The sequence below is a fragment of the Argentina silus genome (assembly GCF_951799395.1).
Source record: "Argentina silus genome assembly, chromosome: 17".
NCBI lineage: Eukaryota > Metazoa > Chordata > Actinopteri > Argentiniformes > Argentinidae > Argentina > Argentina silus.
In genome coordinates this window covers 3638420-3658355 of record NC_139671.1, presented here as the reverse complement: position 1 = coordinate 3658355, position 19936 = coordinate 3638420, and the positions used below count along the sequence as shown (strand labels likewise).

At 45.2% G+C, this 19936-nt stretch overlaps 1 protein-coding gene across 4 annotated transcripts in view; it reads left to right on the top strand.

The window, feature by feature from the left end:
- The window catches only part of cdc42bpb (CDC42 binding protein kinase beta (DMPK-like)), a 61848-nt gene that overhangs the window by 10163 nt on the left and 31749 nt on the right, over positions 1-19936 (top strand). For all 4 annotated transcript variants that reach the window (XM_083689046.1, XM_083689045.1, XM_083689044.1 and 1 more), the window contains exons 2-6: positions 6115-6206; positions 13386-13469; positions 15933-16028; positions 16521-16669; positions 18613-18706. In XM_083689046.1, coding sequence (XP_083545172.1) covers positions 6115-6206; positions 13386-13469; positions 15933-16028; positions 16521-16669; positions 18613-18706 — 515 coding nt within the window. The remainder of the gene's footprint in view (positions 1-6114; positions 6207-13385; positions 13470-15932; positions 16029-16520; positions 16670-18612; positions 18707-19936) is intronic.

Here is a 19936-nt window from a genome sequence, read left to right as displayed (position 1 = left end):
TGTAGGCAGGAAAGGTGTTGCCAGCTATAAGAAACAGCTCTCAGAAGGAGAACAACAGAGGGACCGAAGGAGCAGGGAGTTTATCCAAGTCTTTACCAGTTTGTGGCTGGACAGTCATGCCACCTAGCCTTGTTCCCCCCCAACCCCCATCCCCGCCGCCACTGCCGTCCGCCATGGGTGAGTGGTTTTCTGGTTGTAGACGTTTCGTGACTAAACTGCGCCCAGTGTCCTCCTTAGATCTAGTCAGGAATGACATGTGAATGGGTGGTGTCAACCAAACCTTAAACGGTGAGTCATCACGCTACCCAGGACAACCCCTCACACCTACAATTCCAGAGTTCAGGTAAATTGTGTCACAAAATGTGGTTACACCTCAGCTAGTCTGTCTTTAACAGTTAGTGGTTTCAATCTAGTTATGGTTTTGTAACACAAGTAGTGGTCCCAATGAAAGCGTGCAGGAATATCACAAATTAGAAACTACTTTATGGCTGGTTCTTTAATATTCATTTAAAGAAATATTCGTTCCACGTCCTACAAGATGGGTTGGTCACTGGACGAGTGTTTGGTAGGACTGACGCCACATGTTCTCTATGGACCCTGACAATACTAGGGTGGTATCTTGGCTACAGCCAAAGCACACATGGAAGAGGGAACCCTTTGAAGTTCATAGTCATCCTTAGCCAAATGGCCTTGCACACAGAGCAGGAGATTACTGTTAATATCTCTCTCAGGGATTGATAAAAACATGTTTGGGAACAATATTGACAATGCTGAGAGGATGCATGAAGAAAACAGAGATCAGTCGAGAGATCTGAGGAACCAGGCCGTATAATTGACATGTCAAGTCCTCAGATGTCTGTTGTGGTACACAGTATAACAGAGGCCTTTAATGGAGCCAAAATGAAAGGAATAGTATCGGTTTAGAATGTAAAAGCTTTTTTTTTTTTTTTACGTGTCCTCTGATGCACTCTTGCCCTTGGATTCAAAACTTTGGCCTTTGCATCTGCCTCCCGAGTATGAGCATCCGCCCAAGAATAATTTGTGAGTTGGTATCAAACAGATTTTCACAATGCTGGCACATCAACTCTGACTCACCTGACTCCCAGACCCAGATCTCCTCTCCCTTGACCGTGCTGTCTGACACCCTCCTCCCACCTTCTCATCATACCTGTCAGTCATCCCCAAGCTTTTCTCAGCGTGCTCAGCAGGACATTCGGTTAGTTCATATTTCACAAGGCCTAGGTCGAACTGCTTAGTCTAGCAGGTTTTACTTGCTTTGTTTGTCCTGCGGTCCATGTGCCAGGAAACGAGGGAGGACCTATCATGCTGGAGCCCAGTGTGTGTGCGATGGTAACCAAGTCACCCGAGATAAGGGCGCCTGGCGAGCCAATGGATAAATAAAAGATGAAAAGTGTCTCGAGCCGAAGCGCAGTGAAGAAGCATCCGCTGGAGCACTGCTGTACACTGCTGTACACTGCTGTACTTCTTACTTTTGTTAACTTTAATTATCCTTGCTCCTCATGAGAAAATATTTATGTTGGTTTTTGGTAACATTGACCCGGAGACTGGGCAATGATTCTGAGTTGACCGAGGTCTATATTTGAACTTTAATGAGATTTCAAGTTGTTTCTAAACACTTTTTAAAATACTTTTTCTGGTAGATGTTTTCTTCTATTTGACCAGAAGTCAAAGCCTTTGCTTATCCCTACTTTTATGATGGAAACTGGTTGAGAAATGTATTTCTGACTTCATTTCCCAAAAATATAGACTCTTAGTCTGATGTGCAATGACGTATTTCACATTTTGATCCTCATTGGTCCTTTTACACTGAACTGCCCTGAAGTAGAGATGCTGTTTGTAGTAATTAGTGAGAACAAGCCCCCCATACATTCTATTCTGTCCTCCCATAGCAGTGGTCAGCATCCATTTAATTTGGCATCAGTCACCAGAGCAGAGACATGATGGATGGTGAGATGTGTTGGGCTGAGGTAAATCACAACATTAATCTGAATTAATTTGTTTTTATATATTTCAATGCCTGGGATTTTCACTTTTAAATCTGGGCTTCGCAGCATAATGCATCCCCCCCCCCCCACACACACATCTTTCGACAAACAGCCAATGCTAACACTGCCCTGACATGGCCCTCAGGAGTGGTCTCAATGCACAACAGGATCAAAAACATTGTCCCAGTCCCAAGCCAACGATGGTGCCCTAGTGTCCTTCCATTCTGACCCAGCCTGAACAGAGAAACAGTGTGGGCAGTGTTAACACACTACAAACGACCACTGCCTTTCCCCTCGGGCGAGCTTGGGACAAAAGGGGCGTTCTTGTCCCCTCTCAGTTACAAATATTCAGTTAGTTATGAATTACTTTTTATTCCAAAGCCACTCTGTTTGAGCTGGGGGTGTAATTGTAATGGCAGCAGGAAACAGTGGACCCTATTCTTCCTACATTGTTTGTCCTTACTGTCTGTCTGTAATAATGGCTGCACCAAGCGTCAGGGGAAAGGGCCGTTTTCAAGACGCATGTTTACATCACAGTGATTCAGGGAGAAGTGTTGTTGGACCATGTCCACCCAGTACTAGACTCAGTCAGTGGAGAGCCTGTGCGCCGCTGGTTGCTGCCCAGCATGTTGAAGGTAAACAAAGGAAGTTGCTCACCTTGTGATGGGAGGAATTCCTCTTTTACTGACATTCTGTCCAGTGGTAACGCAAAGAGAAGTTAATTCACACTCGGGCAAATGTTTAAGAGTGCCATTATTCAGTAGAGAGGGTTGGTACAAGGGTTAAAAAGATAAAGAGAAGAAGAAACTGAAGATGATAGATTTCAGCTAAAGATTTCTGGACTCTGTATAACACACTATTTTTATCTCTCAGTGAGCGATGATTCTATTCCAGGACAGCAGTCTATCCTCAAAATGACAGATCTGATGGAGCTTATCGTGTGAAAGTATTTCAGTCTGAAGACCCATGCCTTGGTAATGATGATGGATAGAGGTGTACAGTCTGGCCTGTACTGTTGGGGGAGAGATTTACTGCCGTAGATTATTTAGTTCACTCTGGGTATCACTGCACATCCGTCAGGGTCAGACTCTGGATAGTGCTGCCAGCCCCCGATGGAATGTATGCCATGTTGAAGCTGTCCTCACATCACTGCTGTTCACATCATTGTTATGTCATTGCTTTGAGGTCGGACAGCGCTGGCTGACTTTTTGCCATCCATCTCCACAAATCTTCTTGAGACACGGCTGAGATATTACTCCGTCAACTTAAACACAATGTTTTTGCGTAATATTTTTCTGGACATAAATTAAATTAAAATACAAGCTTCCTCTTTATCACCTTCCACAACCCAAGCCCACATATCACCATTGCATCGACATGAATGCGTCCATTTAGGCTAATCTATTTGATTGAAAGACAATGGTTCTTCTTTTCCATCGCTGTGAACAGCTGACGCCTCTGTCACTGCCACGGCCCCCTCTCCAAGTGGCACTAAGTCTTGTGCCAAACAGGATGCCCTCCAGCTCTGTAAGAGAGCCTAAAGCAGCTGTCAGAGCAGCAGGCCTCCCTCCTGCATCCCATTTGGCAGATGTGTTAGACAGAGGAAGTAGCCAGGGGAGCAGTCCTGCCGTGAGATGTTGAAGCCGGCTATACCATGTGGCAACGGGGAGAACTGCAGTGGCTGGTGCCAAGAAGCATGTTTTCCAATTGAAACCCATGTTAAACCTTTGTATTCCATCTGGCTAAATATTTTTTTTTTCAGACTGCGATTTCGGTTTCTATTATTTCCTACGATTTATATGTAGTCCGAATTCAAGGCAACTCACAACACGCATGTACGTCGGTGAAAAGTGAACCCAAAGCAGGTCAGAAAAACACTGGAATGGGCCTCTACTTTAGCAACGGCCTGTGTTGGTAGCACCAACCTTGGAACCATTCAGATGCCACTATGACAGCGCCCATTGACAACATTTCTTGGATTCACTGCGACAATCGCATCTCTCATAGGGAATCCATTGGCCGGTCAGTGGTTCACTTCATCGGTTATTTATATATTCTCAATGGAAGTAGCTCATCGACTGACTGCTGCAGGCAAAATAAATCACTAAGTACATGTTTTTTAGATTGTTCCAAAACATTTTCTGAAAGAACTATCTGTGTCTCATATGGGCCAAAAGAACGCTTGATGAGAATCAGACCTTTCAATATTGATATGGAAAAAGCAATAGGCCTAAGTGGCTTGGAACTATTCCATTAGTGACATTATGGCTGGCAATGATTTTCAGAGTGCCAACCCTGGACTCAACATTATTGGACGTCGGGCAGAAATGTTGTCTCTCTCTACCAATAAGGCCCAGTCATATCAGTCACAGAAATGGGGGTGCAAATTTGCATTGGCACAGTGTGTCTATTAACAGACACACTAATACATCTCCAGACAAAGCTGCTACTGGTGTTCCATTTTCAGAACATAATCATTCAGATTGCCGGTGATGGGCGTTTATTGTAATTGAGAAGACAAGGCTTATGTGAATGACAGAAATGGCATGTTATTTAGGCTGAAAGGATTATCAGATTACACACATGAAACCCCCCTAGCCATACAAAATATGAAAGGCTGGTCTTTGTCTTAAAGGGGGCTTTTCTGGTGTAGAAGCTTGTTATCAAGGGTTGGCTCTTCCACACGGGATGCCTAATGCTCTCGAAGACACCAGTATCGTTAGTTGTAGGCCAGTGGTTGTGGCTTTCATAAATCCATACCACCTCACCTAAGGTGTTTTCCACTGTGAGTTGCAAAGAACACAATAGTCACTGTAATGCAAGTCCGTCCAATGCAATCATCTGGCAAACAATACACTAAATTCAAGTTGCCATCCATGTCAGTCAGTCCACAGATTAGCACTCCACACAACCACTAGTGTTGCCCCACACACTCCACCCTTTCCTTTGCTCCTTTACAGAGCCGTAAACCTGCCATGTCATGGTATAGGCCCTGTGAAGGATTTGCCTGGGTGACGGCAGCTGGGGCCTCCACCGTCCCCCCTTCCCCATGTCCCATCCAGAGAGGCAACAAACGCCTCTCTTGTCTCTCTGAATGGAAGCAGCCCAAGGGGCAGGTTGGGCCCTCGTGTGTTTAAAGTAAAGGCCCGGGGAGTGATAAACGCCTTTCATGCACAGGGCGCAGGGAGACCGTCTGCATGTCCTCATATGGCAAGGAGAGCAGCTCCGGCTCACACAGGCCTCCTTTGGATCCATGCCAGCCCCCCTGCAGAGCCTGGTAAAGGGGGAGGAGGGGTAGAGGCGTGGGGTACGGTGAACACAGACTGTTGCTATTGTGAGGTCTGTTGGCCACACCGCCTCATATAACTGTCTGTGTTTCATATAACTACGCTCAATGCTAGTTAAAGCTGCAATATGTAGCTTTTTCCCCCTTGAAAATGTCACTATATAGCCATGCTGAATCTTACTTATGATGCATTGGCAGTCTGTGACAGTGTGTGTGCACCTGCTGAGACAGTCTTGTCTGAGTTTTGATTTGGGAATGAGGGGATTTGTTAGAAACTGTAGGATTAGTGAATACGACGTGTGTCTACGCTGGCTGGTTTCCGCGAACATTTCCAAACTAAATAACCACACAGGTCCTTTGCTAGTTCCTGTAACTAAGACGTTCACTGGATAAAAAGTGAATCCTGCATGTGGTACCTTTTAAATGACCAGGTGCTCGTTTCCGGAATATTGGTAGATAGGAGAGCTGATAGTTAGTTGTTTTAACGTTTTTTCACAAGGCCTAAGCCTACTGTAAGTTATTTCAGCTATATTTTCATTAGTAGACTTCCTCAGTCCGATCTACAACTGAAACCCTTGAGGCTTTGCAGGGAACTGTCCACAAATCACTGCAAACTCAAACCTGCCAAAAATGGGAAATAAATCTAAGAATGAATACAAGATCATTTTCCGAGCTGTATGCAGGTTTCATGAATCTTGTGTAGGGTTTGCGTAGGAGTATTTCATAAGAACAAGTATACAATGATTTAAAAACACAATGATGAATAAGACCCAATGTGTTGATAATCAATCTAACTATAACTCTCTTATTTTGTTTTTACAGTGAAGCCATTCACCACCACAGTGAAGGAGATGCGTCTGCACAGGGACGACTTTGAGATGCTCAAGGTGATCGGCAGGGGAGCCTTCGGAGAGGTAAAACTGCCTGTCACCCTTTGAATCTACTGTAGCTTTGTCAACATGTAATTTATGAGTCATATTAGTATTTTTTGGGGTTACATCATAGTGAAGGCTACATGCATGAAATCCAGAAGGCAGACATGCCACTTAACCAGCTTGGTTACCTGCTGTCATTAGTTTGACATCATTAGTTTCTCAGCTGTATGGGATCGGTGCATCTCTAGTTAGGTGTCTGTATTACATCTAACCCAACACGTTAGGTGTATTACATCTAACCCAACAACTTGGGTGTATTACATCTAACCCAACAACACTTAATTACCCAGTGCTCCTGACATTTTCTTAGATGTAATTGGCTCGAGTGAATTTTCATCCCAACAGTAATCGCAAATGGCATCGCAAAAGGAAAGTTGACTAGAACTACAGTTTAGATCCTCTCAGCCTGTTTCACCTTCAGCCACCCTTACACCATGCCCTCTTCCTCTAAAAGGGTACTTCTGAGCTTCCTCTCCTCCCCGCCTCTATGCTTCCTCCTCCTCCTCCTCCTCCTCCTCCCGCAGTCCCTCAGGGGTGTTGGTCTGGCAATGCTGTGCCATTTTTGGGCCTGGACAAATCAGGGCGTGCATGATGGATCAGTTGTTTATGTGTGGAATGTTCTGTACATGTCTCTACATCGCTGCAATCACATTCTGTTCTGTCCTCGCAATGTCAGCGTCTACCGTCTCCACCATTTTAACTCCTTCACCTCTTATTTTTTCTTTAGCTATGGGACACAATTCCCAAACGATTGATAATCAAACAAAAACGTCACGGTTCCAATCGGGCCAATCAGTGTACAGCCCACTTGCAAAGCCCCTCCTCCTAAACCGTACTAGGTTAATAATTTTTTTTTTTTTTACTAAAACATATTTTTTTACCCAAAATGTAAAATGTGCCTTTTTAAAGGTCCCTAGTTTACTTAAAAAACTGGATTTGATATATTTTGTCTGAACAAGTAATTTCTTAAAGATGAGTTTGATATTCCTTTTGAAGGGCTACAATACTATCTGTGACACATCTCTCTTTTAAATCCTTCCCAGAAAATACAGCAGCCAATTCCCTGTGTGGTATTCCTAGAAAATAAAAACATATTTTTTGCCTGTCATTTGTTCCTAAAAATGTTCTCAACAACGTGATCCCCCTTTTTAATTCCAGATGTCAAACAAAGCGAGCAAAGAGATTACCGAATGCCTGATAATCCCAATCGCAAAAAACTAAAAAAACACATGCATTGTCATGTTCTGTCAATCTGGATTAAAGAACTGGCTGTCATTGTCAGAGATGTGTTAATATCGCTTAATTATTTAAAAAAAATATATATATATATAAAAATTTTTTTTATATATATAAATAATTATATATATATTTATTTATTTATTTATTTATTTATATATATATATATACATATATATTGATATGCCCTTTATGCCATTTAAAAGACATCTTTATCCAAAGCCAGGCAGACACTGTTCGGTTTTCACAAACGCAGAAGATTCCAACTGACAGGAGGGTCTCCGCAAGACAAATTTTCCATGTCACACTGCCTTGAAGCAATGTACACTGCATCAGCAGACCCGATGGTAGCTCTCACCCTGCACCAGCAGACACGATGGTAGCTCTCACACTGGGCGATGCCACCGAGCCCCCTCTTACCCTTTCAATGTTTGTTCATTACCAGGACAACGGCAGAGATGTGGCTGGCCACAAAATAGTAAGACACTTCAGCTGTAGCTATAGTTGTCTTCTGCACTGAGAAAAAGGCTAAAAAAACATGAGGAGAATTTGGACACGATATCCAAGCGTGGACAGCAGGGGCTGTCTGTTCTTACAAAAGAATTGTAGCTTTGGTCCTGCCAGAGCTCTACAAGGTTTGTCAATTTCAAGGTTCCAAACCGAAAATGTTAATGTATTATGTAGCTATTCTTTTAAATATTCCATAGTATCGTCCCAAACGCAACTTGGGGTTGCCATTTACATCATCCTGGATTCTCATTGGTTGAGGCAACTGTATTGCGCCAGAGCACCTCTCAAACTGCACAAGTAGAGAGCAGCCGCGACCAGGGAATTCTGGCATGTCAAATCAGACGTGATCATGCCTTCTCCTCATGTCATAGACCAACTCACACTCAAGATCAGTCAAGGCGTCAAGTTGATGTATTTATGCAGTATAAAGCTGCTGCTTGGAGTTTTGTTTCTTTTACTTCAGTTATTAAACATTACATTTAACTAGGCTAGTACTTTCAGTACTTATTAACTGTTGGCATAAATCATTATGGGGCATTATGACAGGGGATTGGTGTGAAGTCAGTTTACCTAAAGTAACACTCTGAGAACGTTTCTCTATCGGTAAACTGATTCTGGTCTGACGAGGTGATGGACTTTCACTTAATGAAGCGCAACTAATCAATGAGGCGCCAAGTTAATCAATGGCTAGCCCATTAGCTCCTCTGGCCCACAGATGGAGACAGATGGCTCCCATAGCATGTCAGCTGTGTGTGTCTGTGTGTGTGAGAGAGAGAGATTTTCGTCTGTGTCTGCCTGCTGTCACCGGGCCTTTGTGTGCTTGTGTATCCATATATTTCCCATGGCCACATCAGTAAGACCTACAGGTAAGTCTAACATATACCTAGTCTTTAGTCCTCTTCAGCAACACCCCAGCTGTGGACTATGTACTCAGTACCCACCTCTTGGAACCCAACCAACACACACACACACAGACAACCCCAGGCCTAGCCGCGGTGCTGGTGGCACAGGAAAGGGGTCCGCACAGCCCTAGCGTCCAGGAAAACTCACGGGAAAGGAGTACTGTATCCAAGGGGAAACTGACAAAAATAGTGTTCCCCTCAACATATAATATAATATGCTGTTTCACACACGGAGGGCTGGGTCCACTGGCCCTCGGCCTCAGCGCCTTGGCAGCTTGCTGGGATGTGGTTTGTTTGGATTAACGGGTGCCATCTTAAGGGTGGTGACACTGCAAAAAAATGTGCACTGTTTAAGATAATCCTGTGAAAGTAGTCTTTTGTTATCGCCAGTTTTGGTTTGCATGGGCGGCTTATTTGGCTGTGTTTTTGTAGCGTTTTAGTCAAGTGTATACTCTGTGCCTTTTTTGCTCAAATGCGTAGGCGTAGAAAAGGGGAATTGCCCCCATGTCTCAGATGACAACACAAACAGGTCAACATCTGATTGGTAGCCACTCCCCACCCCCAAAAAACACATGCAAGCGCAAACGTCTTAAGTTACTTTGCCCTTCCCTGTATGTTTTGTGTTTGTGTATCAGGAGAAAGGGCGTTGTAGCAGTTTTCATTAGCGTGTCCGCTGTATGAGTTTGTCGGCTTGCAAGCCTCCATGTACTTCCCGTAGCCGCTGCGGACTCCGCCTCTCCCTCCCTCCGCCTCTCCTCCCTCCCTAGCTTCCTGTGGGCTCTCCAGTGACAGGATGTGTTTCCAGATAAGTGTTGGGGCAGCATTTCCTGTTTATAATGGATAGTGTCTCCCTCTCTCTCCCCCATCCTCCCTCCTAACCCCACCTCTCTCTCACTCTGTCTCGCCCTCTCTATCTCTCTTTCTTCTCTCTCTCTCCATCTTGCTGTCCTCTCCTTTTCTCGGGAGAGAGATGTTGAGGGACCGCTGGAGAGCCGGCCCCACTCTGCTACGTAGGGTTCCAGAGACTGGGCCTGGGCTTGCACCTTCATCAACTGCCAAAAAAACATTGCACTCCCCTTCCCTGTGCCTGCCTCCCTCTGAAAGTCACCCCCGCGTGACTTATTAAAAGACAGTAGAAGCCAGAGAGGGAGGGGGAGACTGATCGAAATTAGGTAGAGAGAGAGATTGATCATTAAAAAAAACAGACACAAATGTATTCATATAAGTATATAATAGAGTGTCATAACGTGTCAACCTCTTGTCTGAAAAGGCCTTAAGAGAAAGCGAGATCACGGACGACAGAGTGATTGAGAAGAGAGAGGGAAGGAGAGAGAGAGTAGGATTGAGAGAAGTTGGAGGATAAGGCAGGAGACAAAGAGAAAGGAAGATGGACACAGTCTGAGGGAGAAGAGGGAAAGGGAAGAAGACCTGAACCGACAGGGAGAAGAGAAGAGTGGAGCAGTGCTGGATGCGTTTGAGGTCGCCATTGAGTTTGACCCAACAGCAGTGGGAGACAATTTGTGGATTTGTTATTACCCTGTAATCCAGTGGATATGTTATTCTCATTATTAAATAGTAGACACACAAACCCCCCCCCCCCCCCCCCCCCAAAAAAAAAACACATTTTAAAATGACCTCTGAGTCAAGATATCTCGCTATGAATGTCCTCATCAGTCCTGATGTTAGAAATTGCCCATTTGATTAAATTCCTACAACTCCCAAGATTCCCCTCTCCCTCCCACACGAGGTCCTTCTGTTGAACAGCGGTAGAGCTAGCGCGTGCTGCTCTCTGGGAATCACTGTCTGCGAATGCATGACTGTGTCCTGTTGACAATCATTAACTTGGGCCAGTGGAGCCAATGGAGGCTCTTTGCTCCCCTCTCCGTCCACACTGTCAATCATTGACAGTGATGCAATCCGCAAGAACAGATTGAATGGCTGTCGTCCAAGCCCCGCCTCTGTCTACTCATAGTCCCTGGGACACACCAATGCAGCATTACAGCCTTTGATATGTACCAATGCAGTATTACAGCCTTTGATGTGTACCAATGCAGTATTACAGCCTTTGATATGTACCAGTGTACTGTCAGCCCATGTGTTTCCAACCCCCAACACACACACACACACACACACACACACACACACACACACAGGGTCATCACACTAAGTCACGTACATACATGGAGAGCTCATCAAGCGCACACATGCACGCGTGCGTGTCAAAGTCCCTCCTGGCCACATGCCTCCCTCCATGTCCCCCCTGGCCACATGCCTCCCTCCATGTCCCTCCTGGCCACATGCCTCCCTCCATGTCCCTCCTGGCGCAGAATCGGGTCAGTCTGACTGCCTCCGTCTAAAGCTGTGTCTAAAAAAGGAGAGGAGGATGGAGGACAAGGGAGCGAGGGAGGGAAAAAAGAGGGATTCGGAGCACCAAGGGTTTGGTTTGTTTTTGTAATGAGGTCAGTTATCTGGTGTGGCTAGGCGGGCTGCTCTGATAAGGAGACGTGTGTGTGTGTGTGTGTGTGTGTATGTGTGAGACGTGTGTGTGTGTGTGTGTGTGTGTGTGTGTGTGCGCGCGCTCCAACTTGTAGGTTGCGTGCCTCTTCCAGGCGGCTGTGTGCTTCAGAGTTTGTTTACGTATGAGTATGCGTGATTGTGGATCTATCTGGATTCCGGTATTTTCTAATGTGTCTCTTGAGTGTGTTTAGTGCCCTTTATCTCTGTCGGTTTGTGTCTGTTGTGTACAGTTTGTACAGTATGCCTATTTGTCACTGTGCGCTACGCCCATGGCCTGTTTGTGTTTGTGTGTGTGTGTGTGTGTGTGAGAGAGAGAGAGAGAGAGAGAACTTGTCTCGACGTGTGTTTGTGTGTCTTGTACTCTGGTTTTGTGTTTAATTAACCTTACATATAACCTCCCCTCTCCTTACCTAATTTAGTTTGAGTTCTTGCTTGCTTGTGCCTCCCTGTCTTGAATGGTATCTTGCTGTTGTATGAGTGTGTGCGTGTGTGCGCCTGCATGTGTGCATCCCTGCTTCTGTGTGTGTGTGTCTGTGTCTGTGTGCCTGCCTGTGTGTGTGCGTGGGTGGGTGGGTGGACGGACGGACATCTTGTCTCATTCTGCTGAGGCAACACACACACACACACACACACACACAGTTAGACCTGGTTAATACTTTATCATGTGCCATTGCCTCATAGCCTCAGTTTCCTGATTGCTGAACAGAGTAGCTAATGTAGTTCTCATCTCTGATGTCCACCATCACTTAAGCCATATTAGCTCGTACTGTAGATCTCTATAGTTTCATAATCGATATCAACCATATTGCCTAACACACCCTTTGATGAAATTATTCCCATGGCATCCTTCTAAGTAGGGTCAGACTGATCCATCGGGTGTAGAATGGCTGTGTTGTTGCTATGACAGTAATAATGTGACTTCAGACTGTCTTTAGTATCGATGGTGGTCATAGTCTGTGATAATAAGAAGAACAGTCCTGGCTTTGATTACGCCCAACTCCAGCATATCCTGGTGTCGGAGGCTGCGGTTTGTCTCTGTTTACAGCAAACATTCAAATTAGTAACTGCCAAATCCACAATGACACAATAGTCCTCACAATAATGTTAGGTTCCATTCCAATACCAGTGTTCTTAGGTTCTTAGGTTCCAATACCAGTGTTCTTAGGTTCTTAGGTTCCAAACCAGTGTTCTTAGGTTCTTAGGTTCCAAACCAGTGTTGTTCTATTGAGAAGTTCATGGTTAGGCTGTAAATGGCTGGAAGGAGGTCTCTATAACCCACACACCCTGAGGTGGTGCATTTCCCTCCTTTTCAACAAAACACATTGAACAAGATTAAACAAGACTTCTTGTTTGAGAATTTTAGTAATGCGAAGTAAGGTTTTTGCCCTGTGTTTGCCAAACATGTCACCACAAATGTAGAACTGTAGCTGCAAGTGTTTACGAGAAGTCCTCCGGAATTGCTTGCTAGAGGTTTGCCACAAAACTTTGTGCATGTGAAAATATGACCTTGCGGCACGTTTGGCAAGAGGCCAACAGTTTGCCAGAAGGCCTGCATTTTGGTAAGGGAAAGTAAAAGGAGCATTCATCAAATAAGTGTAGATCCAAGTAGCACTTTTGAAATTAATCTCTACTATCTGTGCCTATGAACGTGGCCTTGTGTGATTCCATTCTAAACACTTTTTGGATTTTGGTGGACAGGGGTTGAGGGATCAAAACAGAGGCTTAGAAAGCTCCGACTCCTTCGGGAGAGACTAGCTTACAGTAAGTAGGCCAGGAGGAGGGGAGGAAAACATCAATAAGGAAGGAGCTGCATTTCTCAGTCTCTTAATTGCGCCTCATTTAAATTGTGAATTAATGGACTCCCTCCCTCTCTCTCTCTCTCTCTCTCACAGAGAATTTGTTATGAAATGAAAGGTCGAAATTATGCACTTCCTGATTATATTCATTTGTTTTTCCTCCCTCTGTATCTCCCTCTCCCCCTGTTTCTCTCTAGGTTGCAGTGGTGAAGATGAAAAACACAGAGCGTGTGTATGCCATGAAGATCCTGAACAAGTGGGAGATGCTCAAAAGAGCAGAGGTGAGGATGGCTCATTGAAATTCCATTCCAGGACGTCAAGTTCACTACATTCATGGAATTACACGCCCTATATATATATTAATCACATATCATAATCATGATGATAAGCACTTTTTTGCGTTGGTTCATTTTTGTAAATGCTTGCAACACGATACGGCATTACTAATTAAACTATAACATGTGGACTGTTTCTCAACATTACTCCCCCTACCCTCCCATGTCCACATTTTCCACATGCCGACCGACTGACCGACCGACCGAGTGGTGGGTGTAGTTGTGAGCGAGTAATAAAAGATGTTTTTAACGTAGATTTTAACGTAGACAGTTGAAACTTTCATTCTTGGTGTCTGAGAATATTTCAGATGCCGATACTAGTACTTTTGTGTCATATGTACCCAATATGGAGTGCCCACCACCACGAGTGTGGTGGCTCTGCCTCCAGCCCCTCTACCCAGCCTTGTGGCCTGACCTCTCTGGAGGCAGCCTGGTTCAACACTGATAGGGCAGCCATTTTCTCTGGTTCTGCCGCTCCACATCTTGACCTAGTTTCAGCCCAGTGGGCTCTGACAGTAGCCCCAGGCCCCTTGCACAGACACGACGCGTCGCGGGAGCTTTTGTCAGTAATGGTCAATAATCCCACAATCCCTCACTGCAGTGGGCATGGCAGGGGGTGGGGCTAACTAGTCTACTGTACATACAGACATGCATGGGGATGGCATTCCAACCGTCTTCAGAGGGAACTGAAGCCCACATGTTTGACATTGTCAGATGTAAAAGACTGGGTTGGGATGTCATTGTAAAAAAATATTACAAGTTTAGGTTACAGATACTTATTTTGGGAACGCTTGGTCAATTTGGACCATAGATGTATGAACCTCTGAGTTAGACCTCAATCTATCCAAACAAGTATATTTATAAGGCCTATACATATTCATCGATTAATCGTGAGATGCCAACACATTTTTAAAAAGTAAACCAACAAAGTAAACCAAGTAAACAAGATTGTAGTACCTAGGAAACTCAGTTCAAGCAATTGGCATCCTTTGTCTTAATCTAGGGGAATGGCAATTCACACCTTTGATCACTTCATAGTTAACTTGTAAAATACCCTATTAATCTCACTCATTGTTTAGACACCACTTGGGTTTCTTGTTTCTTGTTTCAATGTTTAAAACATCTCTGACCACCTATGTTATGTACTGTATTAAGTGGAATATGATTACCATGAAGTGTTTTAGAGATGCTTGTCAAAAGAGGTTGAGACACAAGTGGGTGGAGTTTCCAGGATGTACAGGTGGCCCCCCATGACATCAGTTGTGTCACCCAATAGGGAGTGTGAGTGGGAGCGAGCCAGCAGCCAATCTGTGAATGTGTTTGTGTGTGTGGGAAAGTGTGCGAATGAATGACTGCTTTAGAGAAAACAAGTGTATAGGAGGAGATTAGGATTAGGGTTAGAGATGGGATTAGGGTTAGAGATGGGATTAGGGTTAGAGATGGGATTAGGGTTAGGGTTAGAGATGTGATTAGGGTTAGAGATGGGATTTAGAGATGTGGTTAGGGATGGGATTAGGGTTAGAGATGGGATTAGGGTTAGAGATGAGATTTAGAGGTTAGAGATGGGATTAGGATTAGGGTTAGAGATGGGATTTTGAGGTTCGAGATTATTTGTTCCCAATAAATCAGGAATATCTGCTGATCTTATTTCTTGTGTCTGCATGTTATAATAAACAATGAAGCCCATAGATAAAAGGAAAGATACCGGAGAGATACTGCAGCACTAAAACTAATAGGAATAAAAGATAATATTAACATCGAATCATTTTCCACTTACTACATTTATTCTTTTTATCTAGCCTTGTGACTTAGGTGTTTCGACATGGCTTTGAACCCATCCCCACGTGTTTTGAAAATAACATTTATTATATCATTATTTCTAAGGGAGAGTGGAGTCCCCACTATTACTCAATTGATTATATTTATTATGATTTATAACTTAGTTGATAAGGAGAGAGGGAAACAGACACAAAGGGAAGGCAGGGCAGACTGACGGACCCAGGCAGCAGACTGGGGACCTTTTGTGGTGAAATGTATATGTGTGTAATTGTCAGCCATGTTGCTGCTAAGCCACCACACCAGAGCTCAAAGGGGGGGTCTTGCTGAATGAAGAGGTTGAGGAATGGAGAGAGCAAGGGATTCACAGATGTCACTTTTGCCGCCATATTTGGGGGCAACTAATGTAGCCTATCAACTGAGCGATTGATCGGTATTTGCACTGGTGAATTGTGGAACGAGAAAAGAATACTATTGTTACACAGTCGATTCTAACATTTTTGCCACTGATTTGTGTGACTGGTGTCCTTCATGATAGGCGCTAGTTGCGATGTTGGTGAACTTGCCTGTGAAGATGTCATGCCAATACTATCCATTTCCGAAGTGACCTATCAATGCCATTGATCCCTACAGACGGCCTGTTTCCGGGAGGAGAGGAACGTTCTAGTGAACGGAGACTGCCAGTGGATCACCACCCTACACTACGCCTTCCAGGACGACAACTACCTGGTGAGAGCCTCTACACACCAACACAATAACACACTACTCCATTTTACACTTTGGGATGGGATTCTGTCCTGTACCTCCCTAGACAGAGCAACACCACACCTTTAAGGGTGACACCATGCCATAATACAACAAATGTTTTACACACTGTAAAACATCAACACTACTGTACGATTCCCGAATATTTGGTGCGACCAACTTGCATCAAACCACAAGAATAGTAGCCCTATTTTAGGCCACCAAAAGTGATGGGTGACAGATTTATCAAATGTCCGAATCACTCGTGTTTAGTATTTGGTCGGCGATCATTCAATATGCAATAACTGCCTGAAGTCTGTGACCCATTGACCCCACCAGCCACTGGGTATATTCTCTGGTGATGCCCTGCCAAGACTGTACTGCAGCCATCTTCAGTTGTTGGGTTTTTTTTGAAGAGGGACCTGGTCAGATTCCTATGCCTGACCCGTCCCTGTGTGTCCCCCTCCCTCCCCACAGTACCTGGTGATGGACTACTATGTGGGCGGTGACCTCCTGACCCTGCTGAGTAAGTTTGAGGACCGCCTCCCGGAGGACATGTCCAAGTTCTACGTAGCCGAGATGGTGCTGGCCATCCACTCCATCCACCAGCAACACTACGTCCACAGGTGAGAGAGAGAGAGGGTGAGGGTGCGTGCAAAGAGAGCGAGCTGTGCATCTGTTTGTGTATGTGCATGCAAACACACACACACACATGTTTGACAAGAGGGTATGTCCGCCACAAAACTGCTGCTGTACACAGATGGCCACCCAGCCCTGTGAGGAGGTTGCCTCTTCCTGGCATTGCCCCATGGGAAACTGAGTCCTGTCCTGGGCAGCCATCCCTGCTCAGCTCAGCCCTCCCTGCTTCCTTCCTGCCCGTCCACAGACAGGCAGAATAAGGCCCAGTTCCATTTCATCCACAGACACAGATCAAGGCCCAGTTTCTTTTCTTGGAAATATGGCATTCATCTGAGTTTGAGTAGGCTACTCTAATATTAGTAATAGTGATCTTGGAAATGAGGCATTGAGTGTAGGCTGAGTATAGGCTACTGTAATATGATTCATGATTCTTTATTTGTCACGTGCATACAAGTATGCAGTGAAATGCAAAAGTGACAGTGCCACAGAGGAGTGCAACAATACATTTAAAAATAAATAGAATATAAACAGCAATGTAAGCAACTTACACAATGGAATGAGTACTAATGAGAGGAATAATACGCAGTATTGTAATAATACGAGGCGCCGCTGTGCACAGCAGTGGACATTTGTTTAGTTTTAGTTTTACTAACAAATGTATTATTTTTTCCAGCCTGAGGCGTGAGGTTGCATTCAGTCCAAAGCGGCCCACGACCATGTCATCAAGCAGCAGACCAATAGGCCGTCACCTATCCTGTCTATACCTTTTTAGATACGAGCATTAAAGATGTAGCAGCTGGAAAGGAACTGGGCAGCCGGATTGTGATGGAGGGGGAGAAAGGGGAGGGAAGAGGGGGAGAAAGGGGAGGGAGAGAGGAAACAGGAAAAAAAAGAAATGAGAGGAAAGGGGACAGAGTGGAGAGACATTGATACGTTGAGAAATGGAGAGAAGGAAAGACTGGGAGAGAAAGAGAGAAATGATATGAAAGGGGGGTACACAAAAGTGGAGGAAGGTCAGAGAGTGAATGGGAAATAGGTTGATGGAGCGAGAAAAACAAGGAATGACAGGGGAAGACTGGGGAAGACTGGGGAAGCCTCCTCTCTCTACACACACTTGAAGTGTTGTTTATAGTCTGGTTGTCCTCAAACTCTTGTCTAACTAAACACAGAGAGACAGGTTTGCATAACACTACCTCCCATTGTCAGACTAGGTAACACACACACACACATACACACCCTTGATTGTCAAACTGCTGTTCACTGGGCAACTACCCCTTGTGCGTGTGTATGTGTGTTTGTGCTGAGTTGCCTGTCACAAAGAAGTGCCAGAGAAAATTAAGGTGTTAATGGTTTTCTGTGTGAATATGTTTGCTTTGTGTGTTGTGATTCTGTGAACAGGACATGTTTGTGTACTGTGTGGCCTGTCGGTTTGTGATGGACTGTGTGTGTACTGTGTGTGTACTGTGTGTGTGTGTTTACGTGTTTGCACAGTGCCCGCTGCGCCCAGCATGGTGCCGGCCCACATTGGCACAACAGAGGGCACAGTGTGTGTGGCCCAGGCCACAGCATCGCACCATGCCAGGGAGCGCGAACGGGGAGGGGGGGAGGAATGGAGAGGGGGAGGGAGGGAGGGAGGAAGGAAGGGAGAGTGAACAATGCCAACCTGTTCAGCCTAGAGAGCCACCCGGGAGAGAGTTGTTTAGGGAAGGTGTGCGTGAGTGCGTGCGTGCGTACGTGCATGCGTACGTGCTATTTATTCATCCCTCCACAAATGCAGCATGTCGCTCTACAGTCTTGACAGCGCACCTTTGACACACAGGGACACACGGTGGAATCATTAACCCCGTAAAGAAAGGTCAGCTTCATGTACTTCCCCTTATCCTAACGGTTTCCTTCTCCCTCCCCCCTCCTTCCTCCCGCCCTTCTCCAGAGATATCAAGCCAGACAACGTGCTGCTGGACATGAACGGACACATCCGCCTGGCCGACTTTGGCTCCTGTCTGAAGATGATGCAGGACGGCACGGTGAGCAATGCACGCACAGTCACGCGCACCCACACACTCACAAATCCATATAGACAGACACACACACACACACACACACACACACACCCTATTTCAATACTGGTACGACAGTAGTGGTGCAAAAAGAATAGAAATAGCCCTGCGTCCCGTACAGTGTACCTCCACGTATAGGAGTACTGTACACAGAGCCTTTACTCTGGTACTCTGTGTGTGTAACAATACTGTGGGCTATGCCACATCCTCACACAAACACCACAATGTAGAATGAGATGAAATCACCCTGCAGCTCATGTGAACACAATGGACAAAAAAAAGAAGAATGAGGTAAGACTATCCAAGTGAAGCTCAGCTATGTCAGTGTTTGGTTGGTCAATAACAATGGCTCTCGGGGCGCGTTCAGTGGCGTAGCACACTAAGGCGCGTACCCAAGGTCCCTGGTTCGATTCCGGCCATCGACATGTCCTGCGTGTCATCCGTCCTCTCTCACTCATCCTTCCTGTCAATCTCTGCTGTCTCTAGGAATGTTTCCAACATCTTGTGGAATCAATGCCACAAAGAATTGAGGCTGTTTTGAGAGCAAAGGGAGGCTCTACCCAGCATTAGTATACTGTTCCTAATAAAGTGCTCTTGAGTGTATAAACTACAAGAATAAGAAGTTGACCTGTTAAAAAGGAGGCACGGCTCACATTTGCTGCGCCGAACACAAATGTCTCCACGCAAAACGGCAAGGGCCTCAACACTAGCTCGTTGTGGCATTCACAGTGCCGTCAGAAAAACAACAAACACTGACGTCTCCTTGTAAGGCCCCGGACGCACAAGTCCGTCAGAAAATGGACAAAAACATATAAGTATGAAGTCACTGTATGATTTGGTTTATGGAATTCTGGCGTGACGTTTGCAACAGAACACTGAGCCTAGCGAGTCAACCACACTTCCTCGTTTCTAATTGGCTGAACGGACGAACAGACAGTCAAAAGTTCAACTCCTCCAAGTATTTCTGTCCATAAAAAAAAAAACAGACTAATGGACACTTAAAGACCCTTGTCATCTCTGTTGTCCGTCGACAGATGACTCCAATAGAGAAACCATTGACTCGATCCGTAACGAACGGACACAGTGGACTAGTGTGACGGGGGCTTTGCTCTGTGTCACGTCACTTAGTCGTAACAGCGAGGCTCATTCCCAAGAGTAGTCCAGCACAGATCTACTGACCATCTAGATTTCCCTCTT